General features: G+C 44.6%; 1 protein-coding gene across 3 annotated transcripts; it reads right to left on the bottom strand.

Annotated features, from left to right (window-relative positions):
• Positions 1-568: 568 nt before the first annotated feature.
• On the bottom strand, positions 569-18,977 carry Psmd5 (proteasome 26S subunit, non-ATPase 5). 3 transcript variants are annotated; one of them, XM_005082073.4, is made up of 10 exons: positions 18,771-18,977; positions 14,601-14,745; positions 13,646-13,759; positions 12,978-13,106; positions 10,153-10,262; positions 9,534-9,676; positions 6,772-6,963; positions 5,122-5,231; positions 3,704-3,844; positions 569-1,577 (listed from the first exon to the last, which is right to left on the bottom strand). In XM_005082073.4, exons 1-10 carry the CDS (start codon positions 18,941-18,943, stop codon positions 1,320-1,322), a joined length of 1,515 nt encoding a protein of 504 aa, XP_005082130.1. In that variant the 5' UTR covers positions 18,944-18,977; the 3' UTR covers positions 569-1,319. The 3 variants fall into 3 exon arrangements, with proteins under 3 accessions (XP_005082130.1, XP_040591532.1, XP_040591533.1); XM_040735598.1 differs by lacking the exon at positions 13,646-13,759; XM_040735599.1 differs by lacking the exons at positions 13,646-13,759; positions 14,601-14,745; positions 18,771-18,977 and adding an exon at positions 13,489-13,623.
• Between the last annotated feature and the right edge of the window lie 1,670 nt (positions 18,978-20,647).

Below are 20,647 nucleotides of genomic sequence, written 5' to 3'. Positions count from 1 at the left end.
CTCCTAATAGTGCCACTCCATCATGCCCAATATTTGAGCCTCTGTAGCCTAATTTGAGATATTGGCAGGAGAGAAAAAGGAAACTCAGAGACAAGAGGAGAAATGATGCAACTGGACCAGAATTCCAATCACTTGAGAATCATGTCACAGGAAGGGATGACTTATCAACCTTACCACAGCCTAAAAGAATCACTTCCTGGTTCTAAATTGGTCACTGCCAAGTTCATGCAGAAACCTGGACAACTGATTTTTGTGTGTAGAAAGCCTTACTGTTTAGAGAATAACCCTGGAGAGCAGGTAGAGGAGAGCCCTCTGTAAGCCAGAGAGGGCATCTCAGTTGTACACACTGTCCTTGCCATTCTGACTCTCATGGATCAGAGAAATTACCCCAAACCCTTCACAATGATGACCCACCAATGAAGTGACATTAAGAGAACTGTTTGGTTAAGGCTCATCTCCCTCCCTCCCTCCCTTGGAACTCAACACGGTAAAATTGACAAACAGCAAAAGTACCAATCCCAAACAAATTTTAGAGATTTTTACTTTCAAAGGAAAAGTAACCAAGAAATCCTATTAAAGCCATTTATTCTTTGTATACAAATAATACAATTCGATGATTCCAAATGACATATTTTTCAGAGACTACTTAAGATACCCACAGAGAAACTTTGGTCAGCCTACCCAAGCCTCCGGTGCTCAGGCCAGCCTGCATGAGCAGGCACTTCCTCCCTGAACCAAGCTTGCTCTACCCCAGATCCTGAGGAAGAGACACCTGACCCAGAAACACCAATGAGAAAAGGACAGCGCAGCAGAGTCAGTGCCTGAGCCACCTGGGAGGGGGTACAAAGGAGTCGGCAGCAAGCTCTGCTCCTCACTGACTCCCAGTGCCTGAGTCATTTGGTGCTCTCACCCCCTCCCCAAGGTCACCCGCAACAGAGGTGGAATCAGATAAGGAAAAAAAAAAAGAGTGGTGAAAAGAAATCAGAATCATTTTGGTTTCATTTTATTTTTAAGAGGTCACGAGTGTGCACATGGAAGCTTTCTGAGAAAACCAACCTTTGACCCTGCGCAGAGACTACAGCAGCCAGAGGACCAGCCTGGAAAAGCCTAGTGCTCCCCTAGTCCTGCTGTTGTGTTCACTGCCGGGTTAGTGCCTGGTCCACAACACATTCACGTAGGAACAGCACTGCTGATTAGGACTGCACCAGACACTCCATAGCACTGGAAGAGGGAAGCCCCTGCTCTCTGAAACACAGATGGAATCATATGCCTTGATAAATTCTGGTCAAAACATGGTCTTCTGCCCTAACTGAAAGGAATCAATCCGCTCCTTCCACTGCTGTCGTGGCAACAGGCTTCACATAGTACGGACCTTCACTTAGGTAGGTTCTGAGTCTCAGATAATTTGAGTTCCCAAAGATCTCTGCAACGGTCTTGGAATTGGCCAGTGCTTTCACCAGTTCATACTTGGCATCCTTTGAAGCTTTGTCATGTTCCACAGACCGGTCCATCACATATTCTACAAAACCTGGACTGTTAAACATAAGCTTCTGAGCCCAGGGCTGGTTTGCAATAGCCTGAAATTGAAGGCAGAAAGAGAATCCAATTCATCTAGTCCTTAAGAAGTCTGTGAGCTGAACAGCACAGTACTCAGAAACACAGTTGGCAGCACAAACCTTAGAGGCATCACCCCTGGTCCAAATAAACAAATTCCCAAGAAACATATTTTAAATAATGCCATACATTAAAAGCTTTGTATACAAAGGTGTTCATCACTAGTAAAAGCTTTAAATGTCTAACAATGGGCCTGGTTAAGTAAACAATGGCTCACAGCAATAAAAACTTAATATATGCCAAAGGGGTAGTGACCCACAGTTAGAGAACTGCTGGCATAGATCCAGTTTCTAGACAACACTAAAATATGGCACAAGAACAAAGAGCAAAACTAGAGAAGACAACGTTGCTTCAGGGACACTCTTGAAATGGGGTTTCTCTGTGTACTCCTAGCTGTCCTAGAACTCACTCTGTAGACCAGGTTGGCCTTGAACTCAGAGATCTGCCTTCTTCTGCCTTCCAAGTGCTGGACTAAAGGTGTGTGCCACCACTGCCCAGCACAGTCACTCTTAAGCTTGTACACAAGAGGAATGTTTACTGTAGCATCATTTGTAACATGTATCTAAATCTCCATTTGCAGGAGAATGACACATTGTGACTAAGTCAATGGAATGCTGATTTTCTATTGGCCTATTTTAAATCAGATGCATTTTTTTTTTTTTTTTTGGTCTTTCAAGACAGAGTTTCTCTGTATTGTTTTGGAGGTTGTCCTGGAACTTGCTCTGTTCCAGGACAGACTAGGCTGACCTCAAACTCACAGAGATCCACCTGCCTCTGCCTCCCGAGTACTGGGATTAAAGGTGTGCGCCACCAATGCCCGGCTTCAGATACATTTTAAAACTAAAATCTAAGAATATGTATGATCTGCACTGCAGGTAGCAGAACCGCTAGCACTGGCCTGTGAAGCCCATATCTGTGACAGTTAGACTTAGGAAAGAGGACCATGACTGTGACCAGGCAGAGGTACCGAGCACACACCAAGAACTTTCCTCTGGGAACACTGCACGCCAAGAGAGCAATGCTAAAACTAAAACCAGATACAAGCATGCAACTGTGTGGTTTGAAATTTCCTACTTTTCAGTCTCTCAAACTTTGAAATAATGAATCAGCGACCACATGTTTATCAAAAGCTCATTACTACATTTAGGATGTTCCCAGCCTCATTTCTTCCTCAGGCCAGCAGCAGCAGCCACCCACCAAATCAGAGGGGCCAGAAGAGCAAGAGCCAAGGCTGTGAGACATCAACACAGATGGCTGTTTCCAAGGTGAAGCATCCCCAAGCACTTTTAAAGTCTTACTGTTCTAGACCTTACGGGAACACCTGTGCTCCCTAAGACATGCTTTAGGAAATCTGCCCCTCACATTCCCACTCAGTATGGCCTAGTGTGTGTCCTGGGTCCTGGGATAAGACCACTAATGTGATTACACTTGGCCAGGATGACTGACGCACTGCCAAGTGCTAGGGCTAAGAAGGTAAACAGGGGAAGGAGTTAATAAACACTTCAACATAACATAATAATAAAGCATGCACACATACAATCCTTACCTTAGCTATAATTTTACAATCAACTTTCTAACTATATTTATGGTCTGTCTCTCTCCACAGATTGGGAGTTTCAGAAAAGGCTCAACATCCACATCTAGCAGGGTAAAGGGTAAGCTCAATGTCTGTTGAATGAATATATCACGTATGAGAACCAGTATCAATTTCACTGTATAGACAGGCCAAGTGTGCTAAAGCTACTTCTTGAAAAAATAAGAGATTCTTAAGCAAAGTTAGGAAAGAGTGTAGAGGTCAGAGATATGAAGCAAGTGCCAGAAGGGACAGCAGGAATAAGTCAGGAAAAGGCAAGGGTAAGGCTGAGTACAAGGTCCAGGAGCTGGTATTAATCTGAAATTAATCAATCTGTGATCTGTATCCAACAGTAGCTTGTTCAACTTCAAACAACATCAGATACCTTTAACTGATAACACGTGTCTCCCTCACTGGCCCCTGCAGTAGCAGGGCATAAACTGCTGTGCACACAGCGGCTAGCTTATTCTGAGTGCTCTGTGTTGAGCTGGCATTTACTAAGGAAAGAACACCTACTGTGAACACTTTCAAGGCAGCACAGTGTAGTTCAGGGAAGGGTTGGTTACTGATGCCACGGAAGAGCTCCAGGGAGTCTCGAGATAAGGAGGAAAACCAGGACTCTGCCATCCTCAGGAAGTCATCGGTCTGCTGCTCAGGCTGTAAGACAGAAAGGGAAATGCTCACAACAAGGTTGGTACACCTGGAGAAAGGCTAGCAGCGACGGCACAAAGAGCCTTGTGTAATGGCACCAGCGAGCTACCCGTGGAGAACTCACCCCCAAATCCAGCACAGAAAGTCCCCACTTTTGTTGGGGGGATGAAATAATCCCTAGGCTCTCTTTAGTTGTATTATTCCACTATACATTTAGAATGCTAGGAGTCAGGCTGTTGAGATGACTCAATGGGTAAAAGTACTTGCTGTGTACGCTTGATGGCCTAAGTTCAATCCCTGGATTTTTTATAAAAGCAGGAAGAGAGAATTGACTTTGCAAAGCTGTCTTGACCCTTACACGTGTATTATGGCATGTGTGCCCACACACCTCTCCCCATCCCTCCTTCTCTCATACACAATAATAGATGGGGGAAGTTCTGTATATATGCCAATAAAGCACTGTTGGCCAATAGGGAAGCGAGATAGGTGGGACTAGGAGCCCAGGAGAATTCTGGGTAGGAGAAACACAGGGAGTCAAGATGTAACTGCCATAGGGATAAGAAGCCCAGAAACTTCTCTCTGGTAAGAGAAATACTTAGATTAACAATTATGGGGTAAATACTTAAGTCAGAGCTCTATCAATCCCCAACTCTCCAATGTGCAGCAGGGAACACTGCAGAAGAGAGCGGGCCAAGGACTGTAAGCGCTGGAGCGGGGGAGGACATGCTGTGAGATACTGTCTTCTGACAGGGCATGACAGCAGCCGGGGAGGGACAGTCTTTGCAGTGTGGCTATGACCCCATACTCTTGTGCACACGGGCAGCACTAACTGGACTCGATGGTTATGAAAGATGAGAGACAGAGGGGAAGGGAGAGAGAAAGACAGACAGACACACATGAAGTTGGGAGGAGGGCACGTTGAAGAGGAGTGGATACAATCAAAATATATGTATACATGTATGAAACTAAATATCACTAAAATTTTTTCATGTAACAATCAAATAGTGAAATTTATCTTCTTTTTGTTGTTTTTGAGACAGGGTTTCTCTATGTAACCTTGGCTGTCCTAGAACTCACCATGTAGACCAGGCTGGCCTGGAGCTCAGAGATCCACCTGCCTCTGCCTCCCCAGTGCTGGGATTAAAGGCGTGCACCACTAGGTTATCATCTTAATTAAAGTGAGAAGCATGACACCCATGTGAACACTGACTTGACTAGTGCCAAGCTGACTCATCCCCCTAAATATAACCCACCACCCTTCAGTAATTTCTCCATCTACTCACTGATAAATACAGAAGAGAAGAAACAGCATCCAAGCATCTGGTTTTTAGCTCTGTAGACGCATTCTTTGCTTGATAACCTATTCTTGTGAGGAGGTGTTCAAAGCGGGTTCCTGTGAAGGACAATGGAGACCGAGAACATAAGCCCTATATTTGAACCATCTTAAACACAGTTAGTGCTACCAGTAACACTGAGATTACTGTGCAGCCATCACCATCTAGAATGTCTCCAATATGCCCTGGTATTCACTCTCCACTCTGTTTCTATGAACTTGACCTCCCCATGTGCTTACTATAATCTTGTCTGTGAAAGCGTGCAGTACTCACCTTCCATGCCTAGCTTTCTTCTCTTAGCATAATGCCTTCAAACTTCCTCCAGGCTATAGCTTGTGCCACAATTTCAGACTTTCACAAGATTCCATCAAATGAAAGACTGTATCAAATGCAAACCAGCAATGCACACTGGTTTGTTTTCAATTATTCAGAGTAGACTAATACTGCTATGAACAAGAATATACTGGCATCTGCTTGAGCCTGTGCTTTCCATGTAGTTTAGTTCCTATCTTGAAATGAAATTGCTGGCTCATGTTAACTCTGTTTAACTTTTAGTCAGTGGAACTCCACAGTGTTTTCTATAGCAATTAAACCATTTCATAGTGTGATCAGAAAAGTTTTCAACATCTGAACACTTGCTACGCTTTTTAACTTATCAGAGACCACGTGACAGATCCCAAACACAGCACTTTACTGCTACGGCAGGGTGAGCATCTTGTCCAGGACTGGATGAAAGGCTCCAGTCTGCACAAGCCCGGGAAGTCTCTTAAGTCCTGATTCCTGCCTTTCTGCTGCTGTATCTGAGCAAAGAGAAGACCAGCGGCTGGCTGCTCCACAGGACGGAGAAGCGGACGCCACAGTGAATGCACTTAAAACACGTTGCAGAGGCTGCTGCATGCAGCTCATCAATTCTCTTTTCTTTTCTTTTTGTTTTTTTGAGACAGGGTTTCTCTGTAGCTTTTGAGCCTGTCCTGGAATTCACTTTGTAGACCAGGCTAGCCTTGAATTCACAGAGATCTACCTGCCTCTGCCTCCCGAGTGCTGGGATTAAAGGCGTGCGCCACCACTGTCCAGCCAGTTCAACATGTACTTCACAAGTTACATCAAAACAGTACTGTGCTTTCTGTGTTAATTTGTTGTGTGAGTAGATGTTCATACATGTATCTTTCTTGACACAAAATTTTCTTTCCTGACTCTCTGTTTGTGAAATATCCAAAACTCTGAAGAGGCTGCTGTTGTGCTGTTTTGATAAACAAGGAAAGCGAGGCCTAGAGAAGTCACGTGAATCAGATTCATGCACTTCCATCGGTGACAGAACCAGAACAGGACACGAGCCATGCCTTTGTAAAAAGCAGTCAAGGAAGATGGTAACAGTAAATGCTGTTTGGTCCCTGCTGCATGAAAGAACTTGGACACAGTGCAGTGTAACAGCCACAGCTTTTCAGCAGTCATCATGAGACGCTATGAGATGAGTCTGTACCATAAAGACTATGCCCATAAAAGTAGTCTCTACAACAGTTAACAGCAGATAGACCACGCCCCAAATTCCGGCCAGAAATGAGAATGAATCTTACAAAACCCAAGATAAGTCATACCAACCTGTCTTCTGTAAAACCTGTTTCCCTTCAACACTGGATCCGAGGATTCCGACCGTGTCTACAGCTATACCAATCATGGTGGGGTCCTGACTGTCTGCCATTTCAAACACTTTCTCCAGAAAGACAGGGTAGCGCTCACAGATTTGTTGAGGACTATCCATGACAGCCAGGTTTCCAAAAAACTTCACAAATCCTAAACATGTTAATAAAAAATATACTTTAACAGAGGGATATAAGACAGCACAAATGTTTCCACAAGAATATTAATAAATGCAGGCCAGAAACAGGTGACAGATAAGCACTGTGTTGTCTACAGAGCAGAGCCAATAAGGAAACTGAAAGACCCATAATGTGTGTGACTCTGAGACAATAGAAACCCCAAGGTGTCAATGGAGTTTGGTAGGCAGAGGAGTATCTGTGAGTTCGAGGCCAGCCTGCTCTATACAGTGAGTTACAGTCAGGGAGAAAAGGAAATGAAGGGAAGAGTGGGGGGAGGGAGAGAGAGATGGGGAGGGCGGAGAGAGGGAGAGGAAGGGAGAGAGAGGGAGAAGTGAGAGGAAGAGGGAGGGAGATAGACACAGAGAAAGAGAGGGGAGGGACAGAGAGACACTGAGGGTGATGGAGAGGAAGGGAACATGTGTGCACCAATGGATAACAGTGACACGAAGACAAGCTTGAAGACACTGTTAAAGAGGTGCACACATGCCGGGCGGTGGTGGCGCACGGCTTTAATCCCAGCACTCGGGAGGCAGAGGCAGGCGGATCTCTGTGAGTTCTAGGCCAGCCTGGTCTACAGAGCGAGTGCCAGGACAGGCTCCAAAGCTACACAGAGAAACCCTGTCTCGAAAAACCAAAAAAAAAAAAAAAAAAAAGGTGCATACATTAGTAAAATACAGCAGAGCACGTCAAGGGGCATAAGCCTCCATCTACTACAAGTGTTCAATGAAGACTAATCAACTTGTCCTGGAAGGAGAAGGGTGGAGTGGGTCCTCTAGCATCTCACCTCAGAGACTGTAAATATTGGTATTGGTATCTTCATTTACTTTTCACTGAACTTTTAAAGAAAACCATCTAATGTTCAAGAGGACCCATGTTCTCATAACATTAGTGCAATCGCCCCTGGGGCAAATCTATCTATCTATCTATCTATCTATCTATCTATCTATCTATCTATCTATCTATCAATCAATCTATCAATCTATCTATCAATCTATCTATCTATCTATCTATCTATCTATCTATCTATCTATCTATCTATCTATCTATCTATCTATCTATCTATCTATCTATCTGGTTTTTCGAGACAGGGCTTCTCTGTGTAGCCCTGGCTGTCCTTGAACTCGCTCTGTAGATCAGGCTGATCTCAAACTCACAGAGATCCACCTGCCTCTGCATCCCGTGTAGTGATATATTATTTATGATTAGAATATGATATATTATTTAGATTATTTTGAGTAATGCTGATCCAGGTCCTTCATTGATTTTTGTTGTTTTTTGAGTCAGGATTTCTCTGTGTAGCTTTGGAGCCTGTCCTGGAATTTGCTCTGTAGACCAGGCTGGCCTGGAACTCACAGACCCCCCCCCCGCCTCCTGAGTGCTGGGATTAAAAGCACGCCACAACACTGCCCAGCCTCTTTGCTGATTTTTAACTGGGTTGTTTGCACTACTCATATTCTGGACACTGATTCCTAGGTACAGTGTGCAAATATCCCTCTAATCGCAGGTTGTATCTTCACTCTGGTGATTGTTTGGCTGAGCAGATGCCTTTTGGTTTGACAGAATTACATTTGTTGATTTTTTTCCTTCTGTCATCTGTGCTTTGAGAAGCATATCCAAAAACTTTCCTACTACATTCTCTTGTACCAGCTCAGTTTTATGTCTTACATTTTAGTCCTTAATTACACTGTGCTGAGTTTTATGACATGAGATGAGGGTCTAATTTCATTCTTTATTTAAATATACAGTCTTGTCTTTTAGTATCATTTATCAAAAATAATGTACTTTCCACTGTATGTTCTGGGCATGGACTGTAGATACACAGATTTATGCTGAGCGCTCCATTTTGTCCTGTTAGTTTGTGTGTCTTTATAGGAGTAAGATGGTGTTTTAATCACCAAGTATTCCTTTTTCAGATGCTATCACAATGGGAGCGCTTCCTTGAGCTCTTTTTGGACAGCTTGCTGTTAGTGTACAAGGCTACAAATTTTGTATGCCGCTGCTGATCCTATAACTTCACTGATTTCATTTCTTAGTTGTGACAGTCTCTCAGTGATGCATTCTGCATTAAGATCATGCCACCCACACCTAAAAACAGGATATCTTATTTTCCTTTTGGATTTAGATGCCTTTTATTTTTTCCCTTCCCAATGTGTAGGAGTTCCCATACTACCCTGAACAGAAGTAGTAGAGAGGGACCACTGCTCCTGATCTTAAAGGAAAGGCTCTCCACTTCTCACAATTGAACACATCATCAGCTACAGATTTGTCATTCATGGCCTGTACTAAGTTAAAATGCACGTATTCTTTTATCCTAGTTAACCGAGGATGCTGAATTTTTATCAGATGCATTTTTGGTATCTGCTGGCATGTTTTTGTCTTTCACTTAGTAATCTGGTGTATCTTCCTGATGGATGTGGGTTCACTGAGTCACTGGAAGGTGACTTGTGACACTGTACCACTGACGGCTGTGGATGTCCTGTACAGGAAGCAGCACTAAGAAGGGTTATCCCTGCCCTTCAGAAGCCCATGTTACTCAGCTCTTACCTGGCAAATAGAAGCCAGAGAAAGGGTCTGAATCTGCTCCAACAATTATATTAGATATCTGGTCAATGACTCCTTCCTGAGCAAGGTACTGTCGTCCATGATGGGTATATGCTAGTGATGTCACCATTTCTATACAGGTGGCTCTAAAAATAAAAAAGGATAAAAACGAAGAACATTTAAAAACTGCTTTAACACTGGTTATATTTTAATTTTCCTCACTAAATCGGAGAGGCCCATGTCCTGGCTTCCTTTTCAGATGAGGACACAAGAGCAACACTATTTTCCTAACTAATTTGGAGTCACTTGTTACAGTGGAGTTCAAAACTGAGGCCTAACCTTCTGACGGGAGGCCCACTACTATTTCTGTAACAGAGCTGTAACATACTAAGCAAAGAGCACACTTGCCCAGGGACAGAGGATATGGTCACATGAAAACAGCTAAAACTACAGTATTCATGATATAATGTAATTTCCTAAAATGCTTCCTGAAGATAAACAGCAGTCCCGAGACTGCAAACTGTGTGCAGTCTCCAACAGCGCAGCCCCACACTAAATCCCACAGTTGCTTCCTGACACTCCAAACAAAGCATTTATCTCTAAGAAGTCTGAGTCCACACACCTGACCAGCACGTCCTCACCCGTCAGCTCTCTCAGAAGCTGGGTCACCAGTCCACTCGTGGTACAGTAGTTTAAAGATTCTGACGACACAGAAGAAATCTCCACAATTAGCTGAAACAGAGAGAAAAAAAGGTCAAAAGAGCCCCCAAATTCGCTAGATCTCATTTTAAGTTAAATGCAGAACTATGCACTATATTTATATTTGTGAGTGCCCTCGATCACGCTCTCTCCCCCCCCTCTCTTTCCCTCTCTCCCTCTCCCTCTCTCTCTCTCTCCCTCTCCTCCCTCCCCCTCGTTTTTCGAGACAGGGTTTCTCTGTGTAACAGCCCGACTGTCCTGGAACTCGCTTTGCCCTTAAAGTCACTGAGCCTCTGCCTGCCTCTGCCTCCTGAGTGCTGGGATTAAAGGTGTGCGCCACCACTGCCTGCCTATAATTGAGTTCTCAACAATTCATGATGCTTCTAGGAAAACTTCACTGAACAAAACACAAATTACTCTGTCAGAGAAACAGTCCATTGCATCTAGATATACTTGTAATTCCACCAAGAAACCATTAACCAGGGCATTAAAGCTTACACCATTAACAAATATAAAAATAAGTCTAAACTAACACTCTGTCTCTCTCTGTTTCTGTCTCTCTCTCGTCTAATATATACAAGACCTGTATCTAAGCAACACAAAACAAAACAAACAACAATATGAATCCGTCTGTCACATCTTCATTCGACAATCATGTCCTGAAGTTTAATGAAAGACATAAGATACTCAAAGGGTTTAAGCAGAGAAGTGGTAAATCAGGAATTTGTTCTTTACATCTTTATTTACTTATCTATTTGTGAAGGGGAGTGTGTGTGTATGAGAGGAGGTGGGGACCAGAAGGCAACTTGTGAGAGTTGGTTCTCTCCTTCTGCCCTAAGAATTCTGAGGACCAAATTCAGGCCATCAGGCTTGGCAGCAAGAGACTTTACTCACTGAGCCATTTCACGGGCCCAAAGATCATTCTTCTACATACTATAAACATCATGCTGGACACCACAAATATACACAATTTAGTATATTAATTAAAATATATATTGGGGAAACAATACTCATTGCACTTAAGAGAAAGTAGGGATGAGAAAAAGGAGGGAAATTCATTTGGATGCAAATGCAGTGCAGAAGGTTACACTGGCAGGTTGGTCTAGGGCGGTGGCTATACAGCAAGAAGAAAGACACAGCCTAAGTAACTGATGTGACGGGATGTGGGACGGGGGACGAGCCTCTGTGAGGAGTGAGCTCAAGGTCCACACTCAACCAACACCGACTGTCCAGCACAGACCAGGGCTTCAGTCCGAGCATGAATGTGAGGGGCCACAGTGAGCAGGCAGCTGCGTCAAGGCTGAATCTTAACTCAGAAGAGAGGTGTAGGTAAGTTTATGCACCAAAGTCTTACCCCATAGGTGGAAATGGGAACCGAAATCATGAGAATGAATTTGCCTGAGTGCTGTGTTTGCTTTTAATTCTTGACTCTTTTGGCTTATGGGGGAGCCTACCACCCAGCTACAAAGTATATCACACACAGGCTTATTGTTATTTAGGAGTGCCTGGCCTTAGCTTGGTTTATCTCTAGCCAGCTTCTCTTACCTTTAAATTAACGTGTCTGCCTTTTCCCTCCGGGCTTTTCCCTTTCTTACTCCTGTATCTTGCTTTCCTTCTTACTCTGGGCTGGCTGGGTGGCTGGCACCTGACATCCTCCTCTCCTTGTTCTCTTCTTGCTCATTCCTCTTCCTCATTTCTCCTCTATTCTCTCTGTCTGCCAGCCCTGCCAATCCTTGCTCCTGCCTCACTACTGGCCATTCAGCTCTTTATTAGGCCGTTGGGTGTTTTAGGCAGGCAAAGAATCACAGCTTCACCAAGTTAAACAAATGCAGCATATACAAAAGTTACACACCTTAAAATAGTATCCCCAACACTTGAGTATAGAGTGAACATGAAAGCGGGGCTGGGACTCTGTAATCATCAACAATGAAGTCCAGTAAGGAATAATGAGCCAGGAAGCCGAAGAAACAAAGAAACACCAAAGCTCACAAAGCCAGTGTCCTCAGGAAGGAAATAAGTTCCATGTAGTTAGGGAATCAGATTACACATGGCTTCATTTTAGATATGATATGTACTTAGGTGTGTGGACTTGGGTCAAATATTCTTCAATGACGAGATTTACAACATACAACATATACTATATCAATCAATGGTGCAGGGGCTAAGATAGTTTGGGCACTAAAGTGCTTACATACAAGCATGGTGTTAAAAATACCAGGTGCAGTGGCATGCAATTATAATTTCAACACTGGGCAGACAAAGACAGGGAGGTCCATGGAGCTCACCGGCCGGGCAGCTTAGCTTAATCAGTGGATTCCAGGCCCATGAGACCCCATCTCAAAGAACAAGACAGACCCAAGGAATGATGCAGATTGACCTCTGGCCTCCACATGTTCACATCTACATACCAAGTGCAAACACACAAGGGAATGAATACAGCGTGTGAGAGGTTTTAGCAGTGTTCAACAGGAAACTGGTGGAAAGAAGAGTCGTGTCTTCCCACTACCAGCACTAAAAGCTTTTCAGTGGTGTCCTGTCGCCAAGTGACCCTTACACCACACTCTCAGTATGTTTGTGACTGTTCCCTTATCAGGGTTCAAATGCATCTTGGAATTATGAGCACCATAGCATACAGGACCCAACACAGACCATCTACTCAATAAATGTGTGCAAGTGAGCCATTTAACCTTCCTTTGAGCATGTACTACACTGTGTTGAAAGCATCAGAAAGTGTGCTTTTAGTTTTACCTCATATACCCTGTATCGAACGACGTCATTTGTTTTCATCACATTTTTCAAATCATCCAGCAAATTACTTTCAAATAAAGCTTCCAGTCCAGCTTGGGTTAGTGATATTCTTGACAGGGACTTGATAGCCTTATGCGGAAAGAAAGTATTTCTTGTCAGAAAAGCACAGAATATTTACAACTACTTCCTAAGCCTGATAGGAAAATTAGTACATAAAATACCCTAATCTAACAGGTATTCACATGTTTAGCTACTGCCATCCATCCGTCCGTCCATCCATCCATCCATTTTGTTACAGGGTTTCTCTATAACAACCCTAGCTGTCCCAGAACTAGCTCTGTAGACTATGATGACCTCAAAATCACAGATCACCTGACTCTGCCTCCCAAGTGCTGGGATTAAAGGTGTGCACCACCAATGCCCGGTTGCTACTGTTATTTATAACTGGAAAACAATAAGCAACCAAATGTAAATCTGACAGCCGAAGTAGACATGTGTCTTAGGAACTCACTGCTATGCATTTGATATCCGTTACACAAGGCTGCAGATTTGATAGTAACTCCGATCCTGGCGTAGCATTTATGTGACAAATCATCCATGAAACCTCCTCTACTGACTTTTGGACACAATGCCTCTGCACAGTTGGCTGAGAGTTCTAGTGAACTCACCACTTTGGCAACAGATAAATTCTCTCCACCTATGCAATAAACAATCTGTTTTAATAGTTCAGTGTTATTCAGAATCTCAGTAACAGCTTCAGAATTTTCAACAATTCTTCCAATCTGAAAGAAAAAACAAAACAAAAAACAACAACAAAACAAGCCAGCAGAGACTCCTCCCAAGGAGAACATGTAAACACAGGACATTTGAATTTTTTCTAGTGTATCATTATTTTATAAGTAGTTATTACAGCTATTACACAAATTACCTCAAATTCACAATGATTCAAATTTACTAAAGCCAGGGCGCATAGGGTATAGTCACACTTTTAAATGGAAAGGAACAGTAAAGAGTAGGCAGAGTGGAGACAGGTAAATGAAAACAATATGAATCCTAATATGTTAATTTTAGTCATACAAATCTTGGATAAATTACTTTTTTTGAGCTTAATTTTTAAATTAAGCAATATAAAATAGGAGTGCAATTTTCAACTCTAGGGCAATAAGATTTTCAACTCTAGGGCAATAAGATTAAGTGAAGATGGGGCAAGCATCTGCTAGTCTCCAGCAGACACATGGGCAGTGATCAGGGTAGAGAAGAAAAGGGAAGGCTGCCTACTGTCTACTTGGTAGCCAGCTGAGGTGCCTAATGTTCTGGCGTGACCCTGGCAGCATGTCACATAAGTGCTACACCAGGATCAGAGTCACTATCTTAACGCTGGCTAATGAACTTCACACTTAGTTCATGCTTCTTCAAAACAATAGAATGTAGCAAGGCAACCTTTAAACATCTAAAAATAATTTTCTTCAGAGTGGGCACTCCTTAAAGAAAAAACAACAGGTTTTGTTCTGTTAACTCAAACAGCAATGGTGTGCGTGATACCTGGCATGTTGGAGAACCTCAGTGAACAGTGGACAGAGAACAGCTGGGCTGCTTCTCTCATTTATTACTGAAATTTCATACCTGGGACAGAGTGAGGGTTTTTACAGAATCATCCGGGTGAGTCAGTCCCCTCTGCAGGTCAACTCTGAGGTTCCTGGCCAAGTGAACTGGCTCCACAGCTTGGAGCAACCTCTCCAGAATAGATACACACAAAGCAGTCTGTTCCCTAAAGGAGACACAACAGAGCTTATTCATTCACATCATGCCAGACTGGAAACAAGCACCTAACACCTAAAACTTGGCTCTATGACAATTTCTTCCTGAAGATTTTCTCCAAAGTAGTAGTGTCTAGTCTCACACTAGGCATTTATTTTATTTTGGTTTTTCGAGACAGGGTTTCTCTGTGACTTTGGAGGCTGTCCTGGAACTAGCTCTTATAGACTAGGCTGGCCTCGAACTCACAGAGATCCGCCTGCCTCTGCCTCCCGAGTGCTAGGATTAAGGCATGCGCCACAAATGCCTGGTCACACCAGACATTTAGTATGCATCCATTGTCTGCAATGACTGTGGTGGGGCCATGGAGACAGACAGGGCAGTCTAGTTTCAGAGAGCTCACTCTAACAGAAGACACACACACACACAAAAGAGACAAATTAGAGATGAATGCTAGAAGCTGTGGGCGATTAAAAATAAATTGGCAAGGTATGGATAAGGCTTCCAGGGCAGTAACGCTGAACTAAGTTTTATGAAAAAAAAAAAAGGAGGGGGAATGAATGATTAAGACAGGTGTTGCAAGCAGAAGTAGCAGGATACAAGAAAACAGAAATAAACTACTCTATTAAAACTTCAGAGGAACCTCACAGAGCATGTTATGGCTGGGGTCAGTATGGGGGGGGTAGAGAGATGGTGAACTGGTGAGAAGAATGGTAAAGAAACGAAACTAAACACGCACAGATGCCAGATGCTGAGTCTCTTATGCCATCACAGAAATGGAGACTTTTTCCAGAGAAGCAATGCCAAGTGATCGAGTGGCATTTAGAAATCTTTTGGGGGCTGGATGTGTAACTCAGTGGTAGAACATAAGCTTAGCATGTGCAAATCCTGGGTCCAGTCCCTTACGCCAAGAAGGCAGAAAGAACAAATGAATGCAAGAAGGGAGAAAGAGCCACTCTGCAGCATACTAGAGATTACAGGAGGTGATGAGCAAGTGAGCCAGAGAAGCGGCAGCCACGGTGGAGAAGAGGCACATGTGAAAACTACTAGAAAGGCAAACCAATCCGGATGTGTTGACTACCCACTGTGGGTACAGATCTTGTTCCAGGAACAATTTGCTTGTCTTTTAATAGGCAATGTAAATAAATGGGCTAAACTATGTCTGATGTCAGTAGAGAATTAAACTGGCCTAACTTTCCTACTTGCGACAAGAATAAAAATCAAAGGCCTTAAAAACAAACACACCCGGGCTGGGGCGATGGCTCAGTGGGTAAACACTTGCCATGTCTTACAGAGAGGACCTGAGTTCAGATTCCCAGAACTCACATAAGCTGGCTGGCTCCATGAAAAGACTTGCAGAACCCATGGAAAAAGTTGGATACAGTAGTATGCACCAGACAGGGTCTCGGCAGGATGCTCATGGGCCAGCTAGCCTGGAGCAGAGGCTCTCAACCCCTGGGAAACCACACCATCGGGAAACAGAGATATGTACATTACGATTCACAGCAGCAGCATAATTACAATTATGAAGAAGCGACAAAAATAATTTTATGGTTGGAGGTCACTACAGCATAAGGAACACTATTAAAGGGTTGCAGCATTAGGAAGGTTGAGAACCATTGGCCTGGAGTAGGATGGGCTGTGGCAGGAAAAAAACAGGAGAAGTCAAGCCTCAACAGTTGGAAAGTGAGAACGGACTCCCCGAAGGAGTCCCCCACTCCCACACACGCAATCTCTCTCATGAAAAGAATTTTTAAAAGCAGTGATGGGTTAATGTGGGAACAACAGACCTTGGCTGGAAACCCACTCCTCCATCAGCCTGGGAGCAGGCAACTGTGAGACAATGTTTACTAAAAACATGTTTACTGAAAACAATCCAGTACCCTAAGAAATGTTTACTGGAGCTATAAGTTCCTGATAAGGGCTCGCTCACTGAAACACCCTGACTTTGATCTTTCCAATGGCTAGCAACCTCTTCCTGCTCCCGGCTGCTACTGCTGATTCTGGTGTCAGGGATTTAACCACCAGCCAGGAGGAGGAAGGGGGTATGTGGATTGTGTGCATGTGTGGATGTATGTATGGCAGAAGCTTTTTCTGGAGGGAAGTGTTTTCTTGGGATGTTCTCCTGAGCCTTCTTGGGGAGCATAAAGATTTCTTAACGCAACCGACTGGTCTCTGTGTCATCAATCCTGACACCCTCGCCACATTCTCGGATACAGGCTGCACAGCGGGTGCGGCAGGTTAAACTGCATTGTATATAAATTGTAGGTCCTATGTGAACCTTAGCAGCCACAAGAGCTAGAGGTGGTAAGCTAGAATCATTCTTGTTTGACTTTTATGGTATGTATCAGTAATCTTAGGTGTTAATTACTTCCCTCACAAAAAGCACCAGGATCACAGATTTCCATCAACGGAATCCCAATCTCAATCAGCATAGTCTCTTGAGTGGTCTAGCCAAGGCAACAGTGATGTAATGTGGAGATGGCCAGAAATTATCCAGAGAAGAGCTGCTCCCACAAATTGCAACTGACACAGTACACACGCAGCTCTAAATTTCCTAGGCGTCCACCCATCATGTAGCAAACTGTCTTTTCCACTTACTTCACTCTGAAACTCCCCGATTTCAGTGCCTGCTGCCAATCCACATGGTGACTTTTCAGGGTTTTCACTTTCAACATGAAAAGCCGGCTAGGAGTGGTGTGCGTTCTGCAAGACAACCTGGTCTACACACTCCACTCCACACAACAAGATCCCATCTCAAAAACACAAAACAAGCAAACCGCAAAACTGGGCCAGGGATCCAAGTCAAAGGCCATAAGCCTCATCTCGCACTCAGATGCCAAGACGAAATACGGTTTCCTGTCCTCAGAGACCCTTCAGACCACAAAGACGGACACAAAGGAACCAGAATCACGAATAGAGGCGATGACAGCATCCACTAAGACGTCTGAGGGATGGCGCTGCCGCTGGGCCTTTGCAGAATATGGACCAAGGAGACAGCATTCATCTGGAAGCCCTGACAGGCGTGACTTTAGGAAAGTGCAAGTCATGCTTGAGGAACCCCAGCACTGTTACATTACAGGTGCACCAGACAAATAAACGATAAGGGCTAGACTGGAAAAGCTGACTGGAAATATACCAGGAAGGGCCCAAATGCCACACCATGCAGTCATGGTTTCACACTGTAGGCAAGCGTAACCATTGACAAGCCAAGCCAGCCCCCCCTGAGACATTAACTCTGGTTGCAGGGTGAGGACTGGTCAGAGAAGAGAAATAAACATTAAGATAAGGACTGTTAAAGCCGACTCAACAAATGCAGCGAGAGGAGGAGGAGAATGAGAGCTTATATTAAAGAGAGAAAGGATAACAGAGGCAAAACACCTTCTGGAAGCATTCAGTGTTGACCAAAGAGGTCACGATCTTTTCAAATTAAAAAGTCACTTTCAAATTCTGGCTTGCATAAAAAAATCCATTAAATGATCAAATTGCCAAATACAACATGTTTTAATACTGTAAGTGCATGTTACATCAAAGGTTGCTACCCTAACGTTTTAACTCCAGTTTCCACATTAATAGTTTCTAAAGATAATCCTGGGTAATGCAGTTTACTCTTGAATGTAGGGGGTGTATAATGGGTTAAATTACACATATCGGGATCGTAAGTTCTGCAATTTCTTTTTTTTTAAATCCACGTTTTCATATCCACACACACTTCAAATTTCAAGTAGCTGTGCAGTGTTAGACAGCGATAATTTATGTCCTTCATTTGGCTGTTTCTAGTTTTTTTTTTTTTTTGCTGTCTCACAAATCTGCCACGACTACTCCTCTCTACACAGTATACAGTAATACAAGTACACAAGCACTCACACGCTGGATGCTCAAGCTAAAAGGCATGCACGCAGATCCCCTTTGAAGGGGCCAAGACCCGGCCAACACACAGTTGCGGCGTTTTTCCAGTGGGACAACCTTCCCTTGCCTCCGAAAGTCGAGGGGAGCCGTGCCTACCCACCCGTCTCCCCAGCCGCGGGGTCCTCTCACCGATTGTTCTCGTTAAGCAAGGAGAAGAGCGGGCCGAGGCGCAGCTCCGCCGCCTGCTCGCGAAGCTCGTGGAGCGGCACGGCGTGCACCACGGACTGCAGCGCTCGCAGCTCCTCCAGCGGCGCCTCCAACCGGGCCACCTCCCTCAGCAGCGTCACAGCCTGGGCCGCCATCTTCCCGGCTCGCGTCCGCCCGCCCGCCCACCTCACCAAGGTTCCCGGGGCCCTTCTTCGAGTCTCGCGAGACCCGAGTGGGCGTGGCTTCCCCCCGCGAGCCCGTCAAGTCTCGCGAGGCGAGATCCCTTGGGGGATTTGCTCAGAGCGGTAGCCGCCCCTAGCCGCTGGGTCCGCCCGGCCGAGCGAGAATGAGGATGCGCGGGGAATCAGAGGCGTCGTGCGCGGTCTCCTCCAAGGCCTCCGCGGCGGAACGGGCTTGGGTGAACCCGGGTCCGGGTAGGGATCCTGACGTGGTCCTGCGTCAGGAAGGCGTGCGGAAACCAAAGTTCCTGGGAACTGGACGAGGCAGGCGTGGATAAACGACCTGGAGGTGGCGCGGCACCGTTTTGACACCTGTCAGCCAACGGGAAGCTTGATTAAGACAGGCTTGGGGCGAGTGTGCAGGAAGTTTCCGGCCTCTTCGAGATTCTGTGCGTGACGGAGTCATCCGAAGGATGGACACTGCATTAGTGTTTGGAGTGGAGGGGCCGGCCTCAGACTCTGGAGGCGGTTCGCAACCAAGCCGAATGCATATCTAGGTGTCTGGCGGGAACCAGTGGTCAAGGGCAGTCCATGCAAGTTTCATGAAAGCGGGCTGGGAAGGTCCTGAGTTCAATTCCCAGAAAACACATCACAGCCATCTATAATAGATCTGGTGCCCTCTTATGGCCTGCAGACTTGTATGCATGCATAGCACCGTATACATAATAAGTACATCTTTTAAAAAAAAACACCAAATTACGTGAAAGCAAGAGAAAAAGTTCTAAAATCGCTGCTGTCTTGAGAAATACAGCATTGTTGGAGGAGGAAGAACCATTAAAAGACAGTTGACAGCTGTGCTGGCCAATCTTATGTCCAACTCGACACACAACTTAGAGATAACTCTGAAAGGAGGAAACCTCAATTGAGAAAATGCCTCCATAAGATCCGGTTGTAAGGCCTTTTGTTACTTAGTGATTGACGGGAGAGGGCCCAGCCCAGTGTGGGTGGTGCCATCCCTGGGCTGGTGGTCCTGGGTTCTATAAGGAAGCAGGCTGAGCAAGCCACGAGGAGCAAGCCAGGAAGCAGCTCCCTCCATGGCCTCTGCATCAGCTCCAGCCTTGGAAACCTTTATTTCCTTCAATAATAAACAGTGATACGGAGATGTAAGCAAAAAAAAAAAATCCCTTTTCTCTCCAACGTGCTTTCTGGTCCTGATGTTTTCTTGCAGCAATAGAAACCCTAACGAAGATACCAGCCAACTATTTCAAGCAGTTGGAAAAGCTGGTCCTCAAGGCCAAGGAGATGAGTCTGTTTTGGAAAGAGAGCACTGCTTCCTGTACTTAAGGGACAAAAATCCAGAAAGCTTAGACAAGACTAAGAATGGGATATTCCTCTGTGTGTGTGCATGTCAGGGACTCAGGTGACAAAAACAAAGTTCTACAGCTTTATAAGGACTCTAATCCCACTTGTCTTTTGGAAAAAGATAAACCACCATTTTCCTGTTTTATGCCATGCTTAACCAGAAGTATCAATAATGATTGCCTTCTTTTCAGATTACTTCATGAAGCCTAGAAACAAATTGGCAGAGAAAAGTCTTGATTGTGGACAAAAGTACCAGCCATTCAAACTCATTCTTTGCTTACTTTAATGCTGATGACTGTTGTTCTCACCACTTCCTCC

The sequence above is a fragment of the Mesocricetus auratus genome, unplaced genomic scaffold, assembly GCF_017639785.1.
Source record: "Mesocricetus auratus isolate SY011 unplaced genomic scaffold, BCM_Maur_2.0 Super-Scaffold_100047, whole genome shotgun sequence".
Taxonomy (NCBI): Eukaryota; Metazoa; Chordata; class Mammalia; order Rodentia; family Cricetidae; genus Mesocricetus; species Mesocricetus auratus.
The sequence above is the reverse complement of the archived record's forward strand: the minus strand, read 5'-3'. Positions and strand labels throughout refer to the sequence as shown.